This window comes from Platalea leucorodia (assembly GCF_965183815.1).
Source record: "Platalea leucorodia genome assembly, chromosome: 7".
In the NCBI taxonomy this organism is placed as follows: domain Eukaryota; kingdom Metazoa; phylum Chordata; class Aves; order Pelecaniformes; family Threskiornithidae; genus Platalea; species Platalea leucorodia.
Genome location: NC_138829.1, coordinates 42,073,659 through 42,097,675, shown reverse-complemented (window position 1 = coordinate 42,097,675; position 24,017 = coordinate 42,073,659). Strand labels below are relative to the sequence as shown.

The 24,017-nt window shown below is 35.4% G+C and overlaps 1 protein-coding gene across 1 annotated transcript in view; it reads right to left on the bottom strand.

Moving 5' to 3' along the window:
• The window catches only part of TTBK2 (tau tubulin kinase 2), a gene marked incomplete at both ends in the record, with an annotated part of 71,791 nt that extends 48,851 nt beyond the window's left edge, over positions 1 to 22,940 (bottom strand). The window contains 5 exons of the mRNA XM_082316851.1: positions 8,251 to 8,355; positions 10,718 to 10,858; positions 11,896 to 11,969; positions 17,680 to 17,827; positions 22,872 to 22,940. Of these exons, the coding sequence (XP_082172977.1) occupies positions 8,251 to 8,355; positions 10,718 to 10,858; positions 11,896 to 11,969; positions 17,680 to 17,827; positions 22,872 to 22,940 (537 nt within the window). The remainder of the gene's footprint in view (positions 1 to 8,250; positions 8,356 to 10,717; positions 10,859 to 11,895; positions 11,970 to 17,679; positions 17,828 to 22,871) is intronic.
• Positions 22,941 to 24,017: the final 1,077 nt, after the last annotated feature.

Below are 24,017 nucleotides of genomic sequence, written 5' to 3'. Positions count from 1 at the left end.
GGGAAACTGTCTCTGCTGACTGAATAACCCAAGAGAATCTAAAAACCCTGGGTCCTTAAGATGAGCAATAAAGGTATTTCCCTTTGCCAGTATGTTCAGACACTGGGACAGACTAATAAAGCTTGAACACAAACATTTTCATTACATAAAATCATGTCTCAAAATACTCCTTCCCATAATTCCCTGAAATGAACTCTTACTCCTCTTTATAAAGAGGGGTGATATTTTCCCACAAGGAAAATGCTGAATTTAATACCTCCACCTGGAGTACTGTGCCCACCTGGAGCACTGTGCCCACCTGGAGCACTGTGTCCAGCTCTGGGGTCCTCAGTACAAGAAGGACGTGGACCTGTTGGAGAGGGTCCAGAGAAGGGCCACAAAAATGATCAGAGGGATGGAACACCTCTGCTACAAGGAAAGGCTGAAAGCTGGGGTTGTTCAGCCTGGAGAAGAGAAGGCCGCGCGGAGACCTTATTGTGGCCTTTCAGTACTTAAAGGGGGCTTATAAGAAAGATGGGGACACACTTTTTAGCAGGGCCAATAGCGATAGGACAAGAGGTAATGGTTTTAAACTAAAAGAGGGTAGATTCAGACTGGATATAAGGAAGAAATTTTTTACAATGAGGGTAGTGAAACACTGGAACAGGTTGCCCAGAGAGGTGGTAGACACCTCATCCCTGGAAACATTCAAGGCCAGGCTGGACGGGGCTCTGAGCAACCTGACCTAGTTGAAGATGTCCCTGCCCATTGCAGGGGGGTTGGACTAGACGACCTTTAAAGGTCCCCTCCATCCCAAAGCATTCTACGATTCTATGATTCTATGAAAGTTACAGTCCAGATAACGATTATGGAATACCAGAAAAGATTAGTCCTTCTCTAACAGTTGCTGTATTACACTTATAATTAATTCTATCCCTTTTTACCGACTTTACAACAATTACTGCCTACACAGCTGATGTGTAAAAAGACTTAGAAACTCTGCATTCACTTTGTACGGAAGGGAATAAAGACAGTGACAGCTATAATATTTTGGGAAATACACCTGAGATATATTATTTCATTGTTTTCTGAAAAAGAGTTCTGGTATCATTGGAGGAAGAAATTACATTGTTTTGCAGAAAGAATTAGAGGGGGAAAGGCTATTTCAGCTGCAATGTGGGAAAAGAAGCTTATGTAAAAAAAAAAAAAAAAAAAAAAAAAAAAAACAACAAAAAAGGCAATGACAGAAGTACAAGGAAAACCAGGAAGAATAAGGAAGAAATTTGGTACTAGCTTTTATAAACAAAAAACGTATGCTTCTGTTTATAGCAATTTATTCCCAATTTCAAAAACTGGTGGAACTCCTGTTTTTTAACTCCATGTCATCCTTTGTATTGCATGCTTGGGTCAGATGGAATGGATGACCCAAACAGCACATCATTGGCTAGGTCCCTGAGTTAATATATGAGGAAAACCTAACTGGTAATTAAGAGGAGAAACAGATACTTCATGCGAATCATCCATGTCCTTCAGATATGTAAAAATCAGTGCATCCTGTAGCAGTAGTTCATATGAAAACTGCTACTTACTGACTTCAAAAGCTTAAGCTTTGTGACTGCTCTGCACTTTTCTTGAAAAGGGGGGTTTGATGGATACAAAAATGTGGGAATGAAGATGACATTAATACCTACAGAAGCAATTTCTTAGATTCCATCATATTCTTGGTGGATAAACTACAATATATCTCCTTCAAGTCTTATTTTTTTACTTTCAAAATCAGTCATACTGTCATCTGGCTGCTGCAAACCAAATGAAGGTCATTTTAGAAAATCTAATCCAAGGGTGAAAAATCATGCTATTGCAAATCCCACTGGGGAAAAAAAACAGTGAAATGGGATGAAAACTGCTCACTCTTCAATTCTGTAAACAGACAGCCCACATGTGACGCTCCAAAATGCAAAGAAAAATACAGTAAGCACTACAAGCGTTGAACAACCGAATTGCTCACCTGGGACTCCTCTTCCTGTTCTTTAAATATTACTTTCTGAGAAGCTTTTTATATTAAACCTGCATTTTTCAAAACAGTATTTAGATAGGAGCAGCTACAGCTGAATGGACTCCCCAGTAGCATGGTTTTAATGGTGCTAAATCACCATGGAGTGTGGCATTAAGATGGGCAGTACAAAGATGAACGGCATCTCTGAAAATGACACTGAGATGTCTTAGGATCTGACAAGCATGACGGCAAAACTCTGGGGGATCCTTTAATACAGAAGTATGGCTTGAACCCTTCATGGAATCAGTTGGGATGGTCTTCAAGAAAGGCTTTCTCATTTTAAGCTCCCTGCCTTGACCATTGTTTTAGGTAAGAAGTCTAAGGAGACACCATAACTTCTCAGGAAGAAAATAACAAATTGACAACAAAAAAATCCTCCCTCCATACCTGTCTATAAGAAACAACTAATAACAGCCAAAGCGAAAATGCAATGTTGAAACTAGTTTTTTCAGTAGTTCAAAATAAGAAGCCAGCAATACGTACAGAGCACATACATAAATAAGACTTTCTGTCATTCATGTATGCTTTTTTGTATTAGAAGATAAACTTTTCCATATGCAGTATTTACTCCATCTTTGTGTAGTTCTATACAGACTGGCACTAAATTCTGCTTTTTGCTGTTAAGCACGCCTTCCGTTTAAACCTTAAATAATAATTACAGTCATAACAGACTGTATTTGAAGGTTTAAGGGTCAAACAAAGATTATTTTCAACTCCTACAGAAAATAATGATACTTTTCCAGCTTCATTTCCAAACAGAGATTTAAAAGAAAACAGTGAGGTTTTGGGTGGTTACAGAAATCTCCCTTCCAACATAAGGAACAGTCTGAAATAAAGAATGAAGTTCCTTTCTTTAAAAATCCAGCAGTAGGTAATGGAGGCAGGTCACCACCTTTACTGTTGCTTATCTTTACTGTGAATGAAAGATAATAGGCTGTGCAGGTAGAGATCCTTAAGAGCCTTAAAAATGAAAATAAGTAGCTTGTTTGATGCACTTTGGAAGGGTAACATAATCAAAACAAATCACATAAATTGTGTCTGTAGTAGCACCCTGAGTTTTGGTGTTTGTCAAGGCAAAAACCTTGTATTCATCAAACCAGAAAAAGGATACTGTAACAGTCAGGTCATGGGATGGTAAGCCTACACAAGAACTTCAGGTTTGTGAATGGAAAAAAAAAAAAGAATACATATATACACATATGAATGTATACGTATATTATACAGAAAACACTATCAGGATATATACACAGACTGGATGTAAAGGCATACAAAGGCAAAACTGCCAGTAAGCCTTGGTGACAGGAAGATGGTATCACACGCAGTGATTAGGAACAGAAGTAATGCTGAGTGGCTGGCGCAGGAGAAAGGACACTAAGAGCACGTTGAGTTTGAGTTATTCACAAAGATATTAGAGACAGATGACAGAGTTTTAGTTTAAACAGAAGGAAACAGTATTGGAACTGGGACATCATGAACATGAATCATGTTAGAGATAAAAAAATGTGTTTATGAATGAGGCTATCTGAAGATAAAGGGGAAAAGGAGGGAACATAAAACTAGAGAGGGATACGCCAAAAAAAGATGACTTGAAATTAAATTGTGAAAGAAGCTGAAGCCAGAGGAAAGTCAGATAAAGGAAGACTGTCACCAAAGATAAAGAGGCAGAAACTATGTGGATGCAGGTTTAAGACTTGTATTAATGGACTGAGAAAAGGAGAGAAAGCCGACAGGAATCACAGAAGATGAAAGCTAGTAACGTTGAGAAGAAAAGCCAGCACAGGAAAAGAAGATGTCAATAGACGGTATGTTGTTATCACATGGGCATGGGAGAAGCTATAAGTTAGTTCTGATAGCATAACTACAGACATTTTAAAATTCTGGAAGCAAACATCTCTCAGTAAAGACAAGCTAAACATTTTCTTTCAATTGTAGACCAATCTACCTACGCAATTTTCTTTGCAAGCTTGGTTATATTATGGCTCCTAGATAACTTACTTTAATTGATACATATTTTTTAACAAATAAAATAATTTCAACTTACTAATATATGAGCCACTACTATTTTCAAGGCAGACTGAACCAGAGTAGCTTTATTTGTTGTGAACTTTGTTTCACAACACTATGCTCATAAACACTACTTATGGTAAACAATAGCAGAAGAAACAAAACAGTGAAATAAACCTTATTTTATTTCATAGTAAATCATAGATTAAAATACATTCTTATTCTAGTTAATGTGTCAAATGTTTAAAACTTCTCTCTAGCAATAAACAACAACCAAATGAGAATGCAATAAATCAGTGCTCCCACAAAGGATAAAAAGATAAGATTACAGTCAAGTTGAACTGAAATACAAATTGTACTTAAACACAGGCTTTGTTTGCCTATAGTGCACAAAAATCCTTGGAGCAATTTTTGCTGTAATAACATCTATTTACTTTAGAGAATAATTTAATTTATCACAGAAGATAGAGCTGCTTTTAACTTAATTCTGCAGCCATTTCGGGAAGGTAGAAATGTATGGCAGCAAGACAGGAAAACAGACTGCAGTGAACACAAATAGATCAAATGGTACTGTAAAATTCGCCCAAAAGATGTCTATGATAACTCATTAAAACCCTGCAATTAAATTAATATGATGCGTGGGACGCTTAATTCCATAGGCTATGATTTGGAGTATTACAGACAGGTAAGTGCACATGAAGAAACTGATGTTCAGAACAGGTCTATACACCATAGAAAAGATGAGGAAGAACCAAGTCCATGCTAGGAAAGTGTCTGTGTCATCAACACATTTTCTGTAATGAAAACAGGTATGTTTGGTAACTACTGTAATAACAATGTGAAATAAAAAAAGTAATCACTACAGATAGTACCAAAAATATTTAAGTTCTCTAACCTGAATGTATCTTCATTTCTGCTTTAAAGCATAAACATTTTCTACTGGAATATTGCTGGAACTTCACCAAAATTTCGCCAGACTCATTAGCCCTGCTGCCTGTTTGTGAACTTCACTGTTAACATTTCATATATGGCACCTGTAGTAAAATCTATACTTAAATATTTGCCACTACTTTCCATATAAGATCCTGCTTTCAGCCGCTTGAAACTTTCTGCTTATTACCAATTTAAGCTGAAATTCTTCATGTTAGATGACTGTTTTTGTAGCTGCTTGCTTTTAATTCAGCAAATCGTTTCAAACTGTTCTTGAATGCAGCTGAAACAAATGTTTGTTTTGTTTATTAACCCCCACAGTAATTTGTAGGAAGCCTATATCCCCAGCGTGCCTTGGAATGAAGACACACAAGGAGGGATTTGAGAGTGTATCATGATAATCTCAAGGAATATTCTACTTGCCATCCAAAACTGATTATGCCTGAACTTTTGAAAAACTAAATTTCACACAAACTCAATACAGCCTTGTTTGAATCAGGCATCTAAATTCTTCAAATGTTCTGTCATGAGGCATAATTCAATCCAGAGCTGCAAAAGCCTGAATTTCTTTTCTCTCACTCCTTCCGAATCCTTTCAGGTTTCATTGTGGTGCAAAGAAAAGAAATTGAGAGTGAAGAAAATTTCACTTGGTTGCATTGTACTATTCCAGTGAGCACCAAAACTGCAAAGAAAAATTAGTCTAACTGGAAGCAAAGCCATATGAGGAGGTGGATGTAGAAAGGAAACCAGAGAGGAGAAACAAATGAAAAGATTCAGACTAGAATAAGCACAGGCTTAACAGCAATGCAGAAGGGTCTGAATGGATGGTTGAACACATCAGTAGCCACCAGCACATACTTCAGTCAAATACTGGAATAAAACCATGGATTCCCAAGTTTTATAATTCCTCTTTTTATAAGAGATCTGAAACAAGAACACCTCACACTGAAGTTGTATGAAATTCTGCTGCATTCCTCTGTCTTGGTACAACGTACTGGAATTAACTAACAGTCTAATGTTGAGTAGCTTAATGGTTTGATAAATTTCTCATTTCCTCTTTGCTTCTTGACCTGATTTCAGAAAACAAAGCAGCCTTCCTCACCATAAGGACCTCTTTTCAACTTCTTGTTTCAACTTCAGTCAAGTGAATACTACCTATATTAACAAGAAGATTTATACTACAAAAGTGATGATAATTTATTCTTGTAATTGCCTTTTAGTTTCAAACCCCTTGCCAGTCTAAGTTGCATTTTGTCAAAGAACTACACAACACCTTTCTTCTCTACCAGTCTGGAAGCTAACTTGATTTTCTGTCTCCACCTGTTGGAATGTATATGCTAGCCAGTGATGCTGGTCAATGATTTCTGGAGGGAAATACAGTCCTGTGAAACTTTTCTGCTTTCAACAGTATCCATATAAGCCTCTTCCATCTTTTTGAGTTGAACAAACAGATTTATGGCCATCAGGAATTCCTTAATGTTGGGGAAAATACAAAACTGCCAAGGGACTAAAACCTGATACTGTAATTTCCAAAACTCTTCTGATTCTTTTAGAACACATTGTGGAGATTCAAGGACTCAGGGATGATATGTAGAATCTCAGTGGGACTGGATGCTTTCTGCAGAAGTCAGGCATACAGAAAATTAGGCTTATCATAAAAATCTAATAATCAACCTTAACTAAGGAACAGGTTCTTACCAATAGAGTACTACGTTTTTTGGAGAACATGCTTTTACATTGTTCCAGGTTATTTGCAGTATCTGCTGAAGAAATCTAATGAAGTTTAGAAGAAGGATAGCCTTAAGGAGAAGCACATAGCATATTTAATGAAAATATTAAATAATTTTATTAGTAAGCAAGGCCAACAGTATGGGTGCTATCTATACAAGAGCCATTTCTGACTATTAAGTACAAATAAAACTACTGTCTTTTTTTTTCCTTCACTGCCACTCTACTAATACGGATTACACTGTCAGAAAATTCTAAACAGATTAAATTGAAGAATTACTTCATTTACATTGTAGGGCACTGCAATGAAAAACAAAAGGCAAGAGCTGAGTTGTTACAAAAGAAGGAATAGCAGAAATATTAAATTTTCTGTTGGTATCACCTATTTTTTCTGAAAATATTACCATTGGTGTGTATATATATAGAAATTACAGAATCTTGGGAATTGTTTTCTCTCCAAAATTACAGGTCAGTTAGAAAAACATTAAAAGCAGCCAAACATACAGAACACAACAAGAACACTGAGAAATAAAAAAAATTTAAAAACTACTTAAAATGTTTAGCTCACCTTTCCAACAGCAGCAGCCACTCTGTTGGTCTCCCCTGCTCTTTGCTTTCATTGCAGTGTCCAGCATTATGGCTGAAGGAATAGAGTACAGCAGAACCCCGCTAATATACCTTACTAATTCACATACCTCATAATTTGCACACAAAAATTTGCCACTTTCCCAACTGCTTAGGCAAAACAAAGTTGAAAATCCTGTAGAGATGGCTTCTACCACTTAAATCGCATCACATTAATAAATATGCTACACAATATTGACTAGTGCATCATTCAGTATTATCATAAAAATGTAAACTAAACCAGTTTAATAAAGAAAATACGTATCTTTAAAGCATCACCATGTACCATGGCACTGACTTGCTCATTTTCAAACTTTAAAATTAACAAAAGGACTGCCCGCCAGTGAATTAGGGAGGCTCTACTGTACTTACAATTGTAATGTCCTCATTGATACACTTTTATCTACAGTTTTCTTCAGACTGCATCACATGGGAATACAGCAACTACACTTAACTATGTCCTGTTATATATTATAATTAGTGTCCTATCACTGTTTTAATTATTCAGACTTTCTCTTTCAGAAGATTATATATTCAGTTTAGTGTTCGACTTTCTTCTCCTACAAAGATTTTTTTTTTTTTTTAATGCAATGTATAATACCAAGTGAAATTCAGCTCTGGTGTATTACTCTGATATTTAATGAAAACCTATTTGTCACTTGATTTTCCAAACCAAAAGACAGATTATCAGACAAAAAAAATCATAGACTACACCTCGGCCTCAGGCCAACAATCAGAAACCTGATTCATTCCTGACTGCCAATCTTTTAATATAGTCAATAAATCACATGGCATTTCTGATCTGGGATGATGTGTATCAAGTTTAGATCAGTTACCAGTTCAATGCAACTCCCATATTTCTCCAGAAAAAAAGACAGCATATTACCACATTCAATTAATCAAATTGGCAACTGTGAAAAAAATCTTACTGGTCTGACATCCCCACATGAGTTGGTAAATTGCCGTGCCAAGCCAAAATCCAGCATATAACACTTCCTACAGGTGCTAGGAAAACGTCCCATTGCGAAGTTAGACTAGGAAGAAAAAACAAATACAGACAGATATATAGATATAGATACACACACACATACTTAACACATGCATGTATTAATGCAGTAACACAATCAGAAAATCCACATTCTACTTCTCTATCCATCATTCCATATTTTCAGTTTTACTAAACTCCCATTGAATTTGAAGAAAACATTGTTAAGAAAATCAGACATCCAACTTAGCATATCTGAACAGCAGCCTACATGGTCCAAAGAGATTGTCATCTTACTTCGTCGCTTAGAATATATTAATTTTTAGCAAGAATTTTCCAATCATGTCACCCACTCACATATTTTGATTTGGACATTTCAAAAAACTACCAACCTAGGGGTTAACAAGTTAATCTAAACAAATGCACTAATATCATATACGCGGAACACAGAATAAGGGGTGCAAACTGCCTCTTCCTTTTCATGGGAGGGGGAAGAACCAGGTTTAAAAAAAAAAAGAAAAGCACCCAAAAAACCAACCAAACAGCAAGAGCTGGAATGTCAGTGAGGACTTATGGATGTAATTCATTCTGAAAAGCTTCAGTAAATATTCTTATTTACCTCTACAGATTAACATTCCATGTTAGCCCTTTAAAAAAAAATTCTTCAACACTGTTAATTTATGATGTTTGAACATATTGGCTGAATTGGTTCAAGTCTCTCCCCACCAAATCCCCTTAAAATGGATTACATGATGTAAAAAAAGATAAAGCTAAAAACAAGTTCTGCAAAATGGAATTGAAACTACACATCTGAGCAAGCTGGAAGCTTAACACAATTAGCTCTAGAAAAACTACTTTTCTTCTTCCATTTAGTGAAACAGCAGTGCTGTTCTAAATAAATCTGAAATTCCCTCAACCTTTGACACTGAAGGAGGTGTGTAAAAACCAGACAAAACCATGAACTGAAATGAGTGTGATCAACATTATTTTTAAATGGAACAGAATTTCAGCATTGACTAATTCATCACGAGGCAAATAACCAACCAAGGATTTCAAGATTTCAGCTCAGCACAAAGCTTGCTTTTAATATAATCTATCTAGAAGATACATAATAAAAGATAAAAAGGACTTGTATTTTCAAGCCAGGAAAACTGTACGCTAGAAAGCGATCATGCCATCTTTTCCATGTGTAAGTCACAACATAACTCCTACAGGCGATGAAAATTTTTTTCTTTTATGAACCTAATATATTGCCTCACGCTGCTGTTTATCCTGGCTCAACATTTAATTTTCTGGGTTTTTCCATCCCCTAACAGCATTCTCCATTTCCATCCTATTTGAGCCCATAGACTCCAAGATACAGCTAGATAACAAGATGTCCCCAATCCATCCTGTCAGCCATAAAGGAACACATTTCCCATTCAAAACTTGAATTGTTTTCATCATTAAAATCTTGCGCTCCAGCTAACTCCTTCTCACCTATTTCACTTGACATTCACTGCATCTGTGTCCCTTCCCTATTAAATGAAGTCTTGGGGATGGGTCAGGGAGAATACAAGTTTCATAAAAGTTTCAAGGAAGAAGTGATGAAAATTCCCCAATGCACAGAAACTTATCAGAGGTTTTATGTAAACATCATTCAGCTGACAGGAAATTTAGCTACATATGCCAGATATAACCAGCCATATTTGTATCTATTAAAAAACACAAGAACCGCTTATTTTTTCTCATTTACAAATTTTGAAAGTTTAGAGTTCTAATGATATTTTTAATATAAAGCAATATTAAAAATAGCTGATGCAATTTCAGGAATAAATTCAAAGAAAAAACAGAAAAAAATACCATGAACAAAAGCGTGATGCTATCAGGAAGGCACTGTCCTCATGACATTTTGACAACGCTCATTTTATTAGAATAAAGATGCACAATAAAACAATTCAATAGTTTTCTCTTACAGTCTGTCTTTTCTTTCCTTGTTTGTTATAAATATATTAAATACAAAAAAAATTGCTATTGAAGTGCTTAAAAATACACCCTGCAGATAGTATCTATTCTCTTAGATTTATTATGTGAAGATATTAATTACCATTAGCCAAACTCATTATATCATATCTCATGACAAACACTCTTGATTGCATAATGCTACAGATAAGAGCTGGAAGTTTTAACTACAGAAAATTGCAAGGTGGCCTAAGTAACTGGAGACAATGACAACGACCAAAGTTGTTGTTGTTGTCGCAATCCAACATTAACTAATAGAAACAATCTGCTCTATCTGATGCATAAACATTCAATTTTCTGTCCCTTCTCATTTTTTCATTTTAACATCTAGTATAGAACCTATTCTTATTTATGCAGCCATCTAACGACCACATATTACTTGCCTGTTTTGATTTAATGGGCAGACTTACCGGTTTTATGTCCCTGTGCAGGAATCCCACAGAATGAATACTTTCAATAGATTCTAAAATCTGCTTCCCAAGCCGCAGAGTGGTACTAATGGTGAATGTTCCTCGAGACTGGCTCCGACGCAGGTCTGCCAAGTTCCGACCCTGATCAAATTAAAAGGATGTTTGCATAAAAAAAATATTAATACCAAGATTCACAGATAGCGTAAAGTTTTCCTACTTCTTTAGCTGTTCACGGTTAACCACAGAATACTCTCATTACCTATTTTCCTATTAAAGGATAACACATCTCACCTAAATGTAATGAGTATATGACCTCAAGTATCTCCAACATTGAATTTAGAATCTATTTTTTGAAAATATGAATCTTAGTATCTTTCTACTCCTGAATAACATGGACCAAACTAATCTCTATTAGAAGACTAGTACATACACTATTAGTTAATGTTGTATCTGTGTCACACTTGAAAAAAGGCCATTGAGAAAAGGCTCACAAAGACTTCTTTACACTCACCTCTTTAAGGAAAAGTAATTATACAGTACATCTTAGATGACTTAACCAAACAGATGAAAAATATACTATGCAGGAAATGCATCCCCACAACATCACAGAACTGTTGGTCTGTCAAAATAACAGATGACCAACAGTATAAACTAGAGCACAATTCCTTTTCCAGTATTCATATTCACCAAGATTATAAAGGACAATCATCCCATAACTTTATGTGCTAATCACCTATTTTATCCCTTTTCACAGGATCAAGTCTTTCAGTAAAGTGAATTAAGTGTTTTCTTTTACTTGCAAAGGGTATTTTTTCCACTTTCATCAAAAAAGTCAACAAAATGCACAGACTAATATATTATATTTTAGACTATCTTCAAGAGAAGACTTCAAAGGAATGTGAATTATTTCAGAAGACATCACAGTTCACTCTTTCAATAGTCAGGTCTTTCTGAGGATCCAAACTTTCTCCTTTCTGAGAGAATTATGGAAAGGACATCAAAGGATAAAGATATAAGAACTTGCTCAATTTATGTTTGCTCACTATGATGTGTTCGTGAGCTTTGGGGTTTTTTTTTTTAATTTGTCATCCTCTAAAATTTTACTGGTATTTTCATACATGCTTGCCTAATAAATGAAAACACACAAGCAAACTTTGAGCTCTGTTTGATACACTAACCTGCAACTGCATGACCACATAGTTAAATCTGTCATTCCTTCCACATCCAATGAATCTGCAGACATGATCTTTTCCTGAGAAAAAAGGCAGCAAATTAGCCAATGATAATGAAATTCCGTGGTTTATTCATTTAAATACCCAGCAAATTACTAGAAGAGATAGTTATATTTCTTTAGAGATCTTTAATAAAACCAGTTCAACAGCTGTAAAAACAATGTCAGTTTTACCCCCAATTAAATAAGAGTTTTCTCCCATAAAATATGCAGCCCTATCACAGCTATCACTCTTCCTTAAGAAAACATGCATGGCAACATGCCTAAATGTCTACAAATCTGAGGCATTTTGGATTGGGAAAAGCTTGTTTTCTTGCAAAGCCGATGTCTTGTTATAGACAATATTCCTAGCCACCATTCTTTTTCTACAAGCTGCAGCTGCCACCATGAAAGAAAACAGTACAAGTTACCTGCGGGTCGTGTTTTTTACTAAAAAGTTGTAGAAAATGTAATTCAACTAATCTGATTTATGAATATCTTTTTCGAGAATATGATCTTTGCTGTTTAGCTACAAAAGACAAATTCAGCTCAGTTACACTGAAGCGGAGATAAAAGAATTGTAGTACTTAAAAAATCACAGCTTGGTTTAAGCCAATTTGCTTTAAAGCCTCCTCCTGTCCAAGGAGCAAACCGCGGAGGAGAAGAGGGCTGGTCAAAAATAACCCCCTTACTATCCTGCAGTTGTAAGTCAAAGCATAAGATTCCCCAGGTGAATAGAGAACAAGGCAAGCCAAAGACTGCAGTAAGGAAACAGAAGGGGAATGCAACCTTATTGTCATTTCAGTACCTGTGTTCATCAACTTGGAGAGAAGCTGGGGCCCCTTATGACCCCTCTCTGCGACAGAACAGGGAACTGTAGGGTTTTAGTCCCTCAGGCCATTTACCTGCCTTTCTGACACCATGGAAGCTACAGCCAAGAGAAAGCTGATCGTCACAAGTGGCCGCTAAAGCTGTGTAAGATTTGTGTCACCTAAGGTTTCTTTCATGAATTTCTTTACCCTTAGGATTACCAGAATGTCATAAATAGAAAAAAAAAAAGAAGCGATAGGAGAAAAGCAAGTAAAAATTGAAAAACCATTACTGCTTTCCAAACACCATTACTGCTAGCTACAGATCTGGGGGTACTTTTTGTTACTGCTGCCCTCATAGCTCCATCAAAACCCTAAAACTTGGCCCTACAGCTTCTGAATATTCTTACTTCGCGTGACAGAAGAGCGGTTGCCTGTTTATTGCTTCCTCAGGAAGCTCCCTGCCACATGCAATTAAAAAAAGATAGGCCTGTTTAAACAAAGAAAACGGTATAGGATTCATCAAAATAATTTGTTTTAAAAGAATTATTTTAAAAGAAATCTCTACAGCTTCTGCAAATACGCAAGGGCTAAGCTGTAGGTATCACTGCTTTTCCTCCATTTTTTCCTTCCACTCATTTGTTTAAGTAAGACAGGCAATATTACAGACAGTATAATTTTATGAAGAAAAAGGATTTGCAGCAAATTTGTCAAGATGAAATTTTGTATATTCATTGCTGCAGTTTCCAGTTAATGAAGTCTCATCTCAAATATTTATGATTCATTTTACAGCCACTGTGGGTATGCTGAAGGAACATCTTCAGAGAAATATGTATTAGTCAGATTTCATCTGACAAATTCAGTAAATGTCCAACACTCAGTTTGGTCAGAGAAACCCCATTTTAACCGGAGCAGCAACTCCAGTTGTGTGATAAATTCTCTGGAAGCTAACTTTTATAAAAATCTGAGGAAACGGGAAAGGACAGAAGTAGGGCCTGTACACCTTATTCAAATAGCATGCTCCTCCACCACTCCAGTGTGGCTATACACACCTACTACATCTTTGTAGATACCTTGAGTTCCTTTTTCCTCAGCGAGAAAACAGTATTTTCTCACACCTGTGAGCCACATGGCTGGGGAGCAGGGGGACAAGAAGATGGTAATAGGCTGCAGTGAACAACTATGCCCTTGAAAAGCTTCCTAGGGAAGGTACGAAGCCTACATGCCATTCCCCAGGCTGCAGTGTATCACTACAGCTAGCTTTTCAGCCTACACCAGATGCAACCCATCACTAAATTATGCTACAGCACTGTACATGAGTGAGGGAGAAGTCTGTAAGGTTGTGTGAGACAGAAACCAACCGAGTGAGTCTCACTCTCACTGAGTGAGATGTGATAAATCTGTCTTCTCCCATCTGACTGTGGGAACAGATGGCCTACCAACATGATTAAACAAAACAACCATCTGTTGCAGCAGATTTCTTTTTTTATAAAGAAACAAAAACAGAGCTTAAAGAGTTAAACAGTATTCTGACAACAATAATTAGAGGACAGCATCATTGGCAAGAGAAAAAAAAAAAATCAAAGAGGCAATTGATGACTAAGCTGTAATAAATGGCTGTATCAGTGAACATACTCCTTCATAATTAAGAGAGAAGTCATACAACTACTCACATATCTAACCATGTTTTCCTAGATCAGGGTCTTAAAAGACCTTCTTTGAAGTTTTCCATTATTCTCTCCACTGCACACCTACAAAGTTATGACTCATTTCACCCCCGCAATGAATGACCACACTGTTTTAATTTTCAAAATTTCTGAAAGCAAAAATAATAAAAAACAATATATCCCTGCACTTCTGCCAACAGCTATTCTCATTTCAGTTTCACAGTTTCTGTGAAATAAGGTTCTAATTGAGAAACACCCAAACGCATGTTTATAACCTTGAGAATATGTCTAGCTCTAGTAAAGACTGGAAGAGCTCTTTTGCTGGATTGAGACATATTACACCTGTTTATTTAATTCTTTCCTAAAAGCCTGTTTCATAGCTTTCCCAGAAATCGTACATAATAAATATTTTTTTTAAGTCAGATCCACACATCAAGAGAATTCCGAATGACACTGTCAGCTCACTGTCTTTCATTACATACTATTCATAGATCAAACTTGCCAAATATTTGCAAGAAAAAGGATTTTCACGACTATTACATTCCTTCCTCTGATTTATGTCCAAGCTAACTAGAACACCTTGAAAGTAAGAGAACATAAGCCCTTTGAGAAAAGGATAGTAATTATATACATACATACATATATATATATACACACACATGCCAAAAAGGGATAGAGGAACAAGATAAAAGTTGGTCTCAGAGGATGTATGCTATTAGAAGGTTGTTACAAAAATATCCTAAAAGAACTGTTTACAATTTCACCTGCTCTGAATCTGCATGAAAAAAATCTTGTCAAGAGTAAGAAAAATTTCTACATGGTAAATGAAGCATTTAAAAAAATATTCTTCAAGAAGCAATGATAAAGTTGTTTTCTACTCTCCTTTTTTGTCCATTTTTCTTGATTTTCTCTCTGCTTCACATTTTTAGCTCTTGCATACTGAAAACTTGGGAAGGTAGAAAAATTAATGGAAATGGCTCCTAGAAGCCAAGAGTTTTTGCAAAACATAAAATGGTCTCTACCATAATCTTATTTAATAAAAATCCTTTAAGTATGGATAAAAATATATGCATGTAAAAATAAAGTTATGTATCTGTGCAAACTCTAAATCTCAATATATGCAAAAGATTCACTGTTGACCCGTCTCTTACTGTAGTCACTTGCCTGATCATCTGCAACGTTCCCTATCTAAAACCTGTTACACTGTAATGTCGAACTTGCACAGCAATGACTAAAGGTCACCCCTAGTGTTACTATCATGGAATCATGGACTTTTCTTCTTTTCTTCCCCCCCACCCCCCCCACCCCCCACCCCCTGTGCAAGGGAATAATAAGAGATAAAAATTAAGGAATAATATTTAGATTTTCTAATAAGGAAGGATGTCAAACGAGCTCCTTCTAAAAATCTCATACAAAATCAGGGTTTCAGTTATATAAAACCTTCTATTTCTTGTTGTCTCAGAGAAATAATATTGAGAAAATAAATAAATGAAAGATCTTTATTTGGATTATTTGCTTCAGTGGATCTGTTCTTCAGGTGTTTCATTATTCTGTTCTTTTCATCTAGACAGCATTTCCCATGATTCAGTAGAACCAGAGACTTCTGCAGGAACACCTGGGTTGTTAAAGGAATTATACACCCAAAGAAAGACCAATAAGAAAATTATAACTTCTGTAAGGCCCTGTGGCAATTATTCACAAATCAATTTTTTATTATTTCAGCAAACATTTTTGGTTTTCAAAAATATTTCAAAAGGTAAAAAAGTTTTTACTAAGAAAAAAGCATTTTTGTAACATCTTAAATCAAACTTCACAATACTTAAATTCACAGTAGAAAGTTATAAGGCACTTCAGTTATGCAATCATATATAGGGCTATGTTTTTACAAATACATTGGCGTTGTAGTGCTACCAAATTCTAACATTTTATTTCAGTGATTACTATTTTCCTTATTACTTTAGCTGCTTCTGCTATACCATTTTCAAGACTGTTTGTTACAAACAAAATCAAACTCATGTACATATAAAAAAAAAACGTGAAAAATGAATTCTGAGCATTTAAAAACCCAGGAGTTAGAGTATTTGTTTCTTCAAAACTCACTATCTTTAAGATCATTTCTTTCAAGAACCCTGACAAATGGTTTCTAAATTCACAATTGGTAATATTGAAATTTACTATTCATCTCTGGACTAGAAACTCTAAAATTCAAAGTAAGCTAATATGCAGTCTCTGAATCTCCTTGGTCAACTACATAATACTAGATGTTTTTGTGACGTTATTTAAAAAGATAAACACAGGAACAGTTTGTTAACACTATAATATGTGACGTTTGCCCTCTTAAATCTATAGAGGCTGTCAATTTCTGCTACAATGTGACCTTTACAGCAGATTAGGCGGCACCATATGTCATGCAGATTTTGTTTTATTCAAACTAGGAGTTTGGAAAAATCGGGCTGCTGACCAGGACAGATGTATTACTCAAAATCTTCCAGATTTAAAATTTTTTTTTTAAAGAAAAAAAGTCACGCTTAAAACTTTCTTTTTATAATCTTACGTTGTGAAAAACAATTAAGAGAAGCCGTTGCATATTTCTCTGCATTGATAGCCTCAGACATTAAAGTATCTAAAGGTACACCAAAAGTGACTATTCAAAGCTGTGATTCTGAATGGTCAAGAACCTGAACTCTAAAAAGTATTTCAGGACTCTACATGCCAATAATTTTTTTCTACAAGTTGCAGTATTTTAAAATTGGGTTTTTGTTTGTTTGCATGGGTTTTTTTTGAAATATGTTTCTCATTTCAACATTAGAATTATTCTTGGCATTACTTGCAAAGGCAAAGAAATACAAATATTCTTATCCTGGATGCTATGTGAAGGACCTGCAAATATTCAATGCTAGATAGTACAGAAAAAGAAAAAAAGACCATCTTAGAAGGGGAAATAAAAAGCTAACAACAACAACAGTCTAGAGCAAAAAAGGTAAGGAGAAGATACAGATCCAGAATAAACTACATAGTTGAGCATAGGTTTTGCAGCAATTTAATTTTTTTGTTGTTCTTTTTATTTTTATGTCATCCTGTTTCAAAGAAAAGGTTCATTGTAGCAAAACTTTCAGAAGCTGAAAGAGCTTCTATTGCACTTTTAATAACCATTTAGCAACAACCTGCAAAATATGGGGAATATTTATTCAAACTATGACTAAATAGAGATTATAATGATTTTTTAAGAAGATACACTGACATTCTACTTCTTTCATATCCAGGGTACAGCCCTACCTTGCAATTTCTTCAACACAGCTACTTCCATTTTCAGCACTTGCTTTGGCTGCTGAGCTGATTCGACCTTCAGTGCAACATTTTCCCGAGTAAGCAAGTCCAGTGCATCGTAAATTTCTCCAAATCCTCCACCTCCTATTTTCCTCAACTATATTGGGAATAAAAGAAAGAACAAAACCAGATTTAAAAGAGGGGAGAAGAAAAGAAAGGAGACAAAACATCAATACTTCTTTGTACTGCCTGCCATACTACAAACGCTGTTGTATTACTAATAGATTTTAAAATAACGTCATCATATCCTTCAGTACATAAAAGAGCTACTGAATAATCTACAAAGGTATGGTTAACCACCGTTTGGAAGACAATCCTAGGAAAACAAGTTAATACACCTGATCTCCACCTGCACTAAACTTCTTGTATTTAATACAATAAAAGAGTGCACTAGCATTCCCAGCATGAGTGTGACCGAAGTCAGCATGCTGAATAAAGTCTTTCCTCAGACAGTCACATACTACCCAGAGACCTTCAAATACAAATGCACAGTGACATTTTTATAATATGCCATCTTTTTCTTTTTTCAGAAATATACATACTGAATACTAAAGGTATAAAAAGTTCTTGGATTTACTGAAAAGAGACAGCATATGTAGTGACTTACACATAATGGCTAAATCATAAATGATAAGAAATGGCTAAGATTATCTTTGAATATATATTTTAAATGTTACTCACATTTACTTATGGTTCACCAATACCATTCGTATTAACAGACATACTAAAGAAACTTGCACCACTGAAAGTTTCATCTGTGTTAGAAAGTAATAAAAAGAATACTCCTGGCATAGTAATCAGTTTGCATTACATTCAGAGCAAATATTAATAGTTGTGTTTTCACTCTGCTTTAAATGTTCACAGGGAACAGAGACTTGTCTGGTTTTCTGTATCAAAAAAAGTCAATGTTATTTCATGTAATGCTTTCATATGGTGATCTCCCCTGTAGCTACCATTCTAAAGCTGACAGAAGAGAAAAGAAGACAAAAAGAACTTACCCTAAGAAACACACAATATTGTATTTTTACTATATTTTACCTTGAAAGAACTGACATGGTTTCCTAAACGTCACTTGAAAACACACAGGTGCTAAGGTTATATGACTACATTGTATGAAATGTCATCTACGTTCCAGGGATCTAGAGATCAGCAATATGCTGACCTATCTTCAGATTCTGAAAATAAATCTAATGTCTCCTAATCCAGACAATCAGCCATCTGACTGAGAAGGAAAAACTATTTTTAAAATAGCCTAGGCCCCTAAGAATAAGGAAGAAGGTAACAGATAAAATACACGTATTGTTTACTTGCATTTTTCCAGTCATATTCCAGTTTGCAGTGCAACACCTGTTGACTGCAAATTCACATGTTCGTTTCTTTCTAACAAGCACACTAGCTGTTAGCAAACGCAGTCTCCTCTTCTCCGCAGGCTGTACCCTTTGTCTGAGGCAGCATAACATGCATACCAACACAGGCTTAAGCCTGTTACTCTTTAAACTACACATCTGAAGAACTTAACAAGTTCAAGTACACAGTATCACAAATCCTGAATAAGAAGTTTCTGTCTTCAGACATGACTTGTTTAAGGTACTACTCAGGTAAGAATCTAGGGTTAACTCTGAAATAATGACAAACCATGAGAAACAGAAACCTTTCAAGTCCGATGAAATATTCAGTATAACTTTGTTACATGCAGATGTATTTAATATATGCAGAGTGTTAGTCCTTACAGAAAGGAAAGAGATCCGTCATCTAAATATTGGGGAAAATAGCAAGTTTTAACAGGATTATATATATGTATATATATTTTTTTAAAAAAGTATATGTGTAGCTAGGTACATCTCTTGAAGATGTAGTTTCATGACTAATTTGGCCATTTTAAGTCTACACTTTTCTGTTCCACGTCTTGGTCTGGTAATGCCATTATCTTGCCTGAGCTCTGAGCTATTAACAGGGCTCCAACAGTTAAACATAGACATTGATTTGACTGTAGTTTTCAGCATAAGCACATAAATTTTCAGCACGGTACAAGCACAACAGAGACAGTGAGAATGCGTGGTGAAAAAGGTGAGAGGGGAAAAGGAAAGAGGTGACACAGCCATCCTCGCCCCTATGCAAACTTCTAGCAGTTTATCATATAACTTCATTTACCAGCTTTGAGAAATGGCCAGACTGAGAAAGACTGCCTCTGAAAGGGTTTTTTTTTCTGCTTGTGTGCTTAAAAAAATTTTAAAAACAAACAAAAAAACCAAAACAAAAACAAACACCTCACCACACTAATAAAATAAACAGATCAATTTCTATCCTCAGATAAAGTACACCAGAATCATTAACATACATCCAATAATGACATCAGTCAATAATTCTAGACACAAATGAGCCTCTCTTTGATTGTAGAAAAAATATTTTCCATGCCCTTTGTCACTGGGTCACACACCACATTCAGCAATGAGCTCACATTTTCCTTGGTCTTCTTTTTGCTGCCAGCGTCCCTGTAAAAGCCTTTCTCGTTGCTTTTCACACCCCTCACCAGTTTCAACTGCCAGCTGAGCTCTGGCTTTCCTATATACTCATCCCAACACACAGAGGCAATGTCTCTACATTAATTTTGGACAGCCCACCCCTGTTTCCACCTTCTGTTTACCTGCATTTTGCTTTTGAGTTCAGACAGGAGCTGACCATTCGATCATACTGGCCTCCTGCCACATCTGCTCAGCATTTTTACCTTGACAAGGCCCATGTTGCCCTCGTTTATTCCTGCACCACTTTCTCCCATTTTGTACATTAGTTTCAAGCTTGCTTCTTTTCTTTGCATTCAGCATCTCACACCGCAAACCCATTCTATCTACCACTTGCTTCAAGTCATAAGCATACAATTTGCAGCATGGTTTATCTTGGTACTTTCACTTACACTGCATATTGCATGACGTTCTTAAACCTACCGAAAACCAATTATCATTACAATCTAGTCTTTCCAAGTCAGGATTGTAATATATGTTTCAAAGGCAAAAAAGAGGGATGAGAAAAGGCATCGACAGAGGATAAAAGCAAGTGCTAGTAGATGCAGAGACCAGTAGAGAGGGAGGGTGTCACTGAGGAAAAAATATTTTATAGGGTCTTTTCTATGCTTACTTTTCAAAATAGAATCACCCTAAAGAACGTCTAGGTTAAATTTAAATTTAATTGAGAATAGTTTTTCAAAATGTTCGTGTCCACAAATTCCAGGTATGTTTTCACGATGACAAAGACCAAGCTCCTGAACAGCAAAAAGTCCGAGAACTGCATTTCAGCTGCAAATCTTTACATAACTTCCAGAATGTGTACTTTTTTTTTTTTTTTAAACTGGTTACAACAAAATACTCTCATGCAATCGTACTATAGAGCTGCCATTCTTCAACAGCAGGATATTGGGAGAGTTCCACACGGAACAATCAGTACAACTGATAATTAGGGACAGTACTCATCGTCATCAAAACTTGAAAGTCCACTGGTTTATACCACCACATCTTTCTACACAAGGAATTTTTAAGTACTGCTTCAAGAAAACCAGCAAAAAACTTCAATACTTCATAACCTAACAGAACAGTATTATGTTAATACATGTGTCAAGCACTAAGGAATTTCTAAAATTTGCGTGCTATTTTCTTCCACTGGCAGACTGTCCTATGAAATCCTGAATTCAGAAAGAAATACATCACTTTAGATGCCATCAAGAAATCCTTAATGTTTGCTACAGAAATTAAGAAATTGAAGAGTTACCCACAGACAATATTTGGCACTCATCTACCTTGATTTGGAAAGTATATATCTATACTTGATTTGGAAAACATACAAGCTAAAATGCATAATCATATGAGATGAACAACAGCCTACTCTCAAAATTTTCCAAAAGACACTGATCTGATCATCATTCTTCATTACATAGGAAAGAAAATAAACCTGAAGAAAACAGGACTATTGTTACACATATCAGACAACGGAGTAGTTTTGTGGATAGCGATATATCAGTATACTGTTATCTATTTATAACGCTATTTTATTCTATTTGATCTGATTCAAGACTCTGCTTTCAGTTTTTACTTCACTGCAATATTGAGATGCAATATAAGAAGGTATTTTACAAATACTTACACTCCAGAGATAGCCATTCAGGTTCTATTTACACAAAAGGAAATCTAAAGGTTTCCTACACAAAGCTAGTCTCAGCTTCCTGCATTTTTAAATGAAGGATAGGGCACAAGATAGTTGAAATTATTTTCCCTATATGAATTTTATATGAATGATAAATCTGTATCTTCTATGATCAGTCTCACAGTTTTAACTAAAATATTGAAATATGGGAGTAATATAAAGCAAAGATGGTACAAAAAATAGTGATTCAGCATCCATTCACAGCCTACTAAACACACAGAGATACCCAAAATGTGCTATTATGAAGCGGCTTTTTCTTTTTTTTTTTTTTTTTAAATACCAAAAAAATCCACAAGCAAAAAGAATTCTAAAGTGATCAGGGGAATGGAGAAGGAACTATGAGAACTCAGCCTGCTTTTTCCAGCAAAAATAGTTTCAAAAGGATACTATTTCCCTCTAGATGAAAATCAAGGATATGAACACACAAGGGGAACAGAGCTATTTATGGTAAAGCCAATACTGGCACACAATCAAATGGATATAAATCAGCCAGGAATAAATCTATGCTACAAAATATAACAAACAAAAATAATTTCTAATTGGAAGAGCAGCAAGGTCCTGAAAGACCTACCTATAAGAAGTAACAAATCTCACAATCTGACTAGTTTCAAGAGGGTGCCTGACTGATTTCCAAAATGGACTGACATAATCACTGGCTGATTGGATTCAACATACTAACAGGACTCTTCCAGTTGTGCTCTGAACAGGCACTAAGTCAGGATTTAAAAGCTTTCCTAGGTCCTTACCAGAAGAAAACCCACCTTAAATCCATATAACTTCTTTTTAAAGTAGGATAAGAGAAACAAGTGGTTTTAAAGTCCTTTCACCATTTAACATAAGTATTAAGCAAAATACATCTCACAAGAATTTTGAAACAGATTTCCAAGCGCAAACTACTTCTTTTTAAAAACACATTTTAAAGAAAAAGAATGGCAGAAAGGCATACTCACCACCTTCCATCTTTCTTTGACCAAGATTCCCACACTGAGGATGTCAGGCTGCTCCCCTCCTCCACTCATTGCAACCTCCTGACACGATGGAGCTGCTATGCGAAGTCTATGTCAGTAGAAACCATCCAGATCCCAGGAGTGGCTTCCATTTAACCAGTGACTGCAGAAACAGAGCAGAACATGGGTTCTCAGTGATTAACAGAAAAACATGAAATAAAGAAAAAAAGTTGTGTTTCTCACCTAGCACCTTAACTAGTTTTTGTATCCCATAGTGACTTATGTTAGAATTCTAAACAAACAACTCCCAGTACAGAAAGAAATTCAAGTATAATCTTCCTCATTTTTTTAACCTGCTCTCTCTCAAACCTCCAAGCCCTATCTCAAAATAGTACTAACGAATATAAACATTTTCAGTGTTATATTCTGCAGGCAACTTCCAATTGCTGTAAATCATAATTACATTTAAATTTAATTTTAATAACAACAACTTTAAAAATCTAATTAATAATTTACTAAATAATTAGTTAAGTAATTAATAGTAATATATAAGTTTAAAGTAATATTAACCAAAAAATTATATAATTAAAAATAGATACTTAAATTGGAATTGTAATTTAATTTATTGCTCGGCATACAGACTATTCCACATTTTACAATGTGTTTCACATAGTTAGGAATGCTTATGATTAAATATGGCTAAAGTACAATTTTTTGGTTTATGTCAGGGTACAAATAGCTAAATGGAAAAAAATTTGTCTTGGGTAATTCTGTCAGTTTAATTTTTTAGTTTTCTAGCTTTTTCATTTATGCCTTTCTTGCTTCAATTGTAAATTCTGACATTTAAACTAACTCCAAACAAAACAGACTCCTCTGGAGAAAAATCAATCTGGACTAGTTGAAGATCTATATTTATACCAAATTAGAGTAGATTACATCCCTGCAAAAGAGTGTTCATTCAGAATACATAGCCTGAATTGGTTTAATTCAAACAAATGAAGGGAAAACAAATTAAGATTGTGTATTCTGAGTAACAGCATCCACCCTGCAATTTAATCAAGTTGAACTAAACCAATTTAAATTCTACCAGTGCTGGTAAATTCTCCCCTGCAGATAAGGTCAAAATACTAAAGAGAACTATAGGCATGT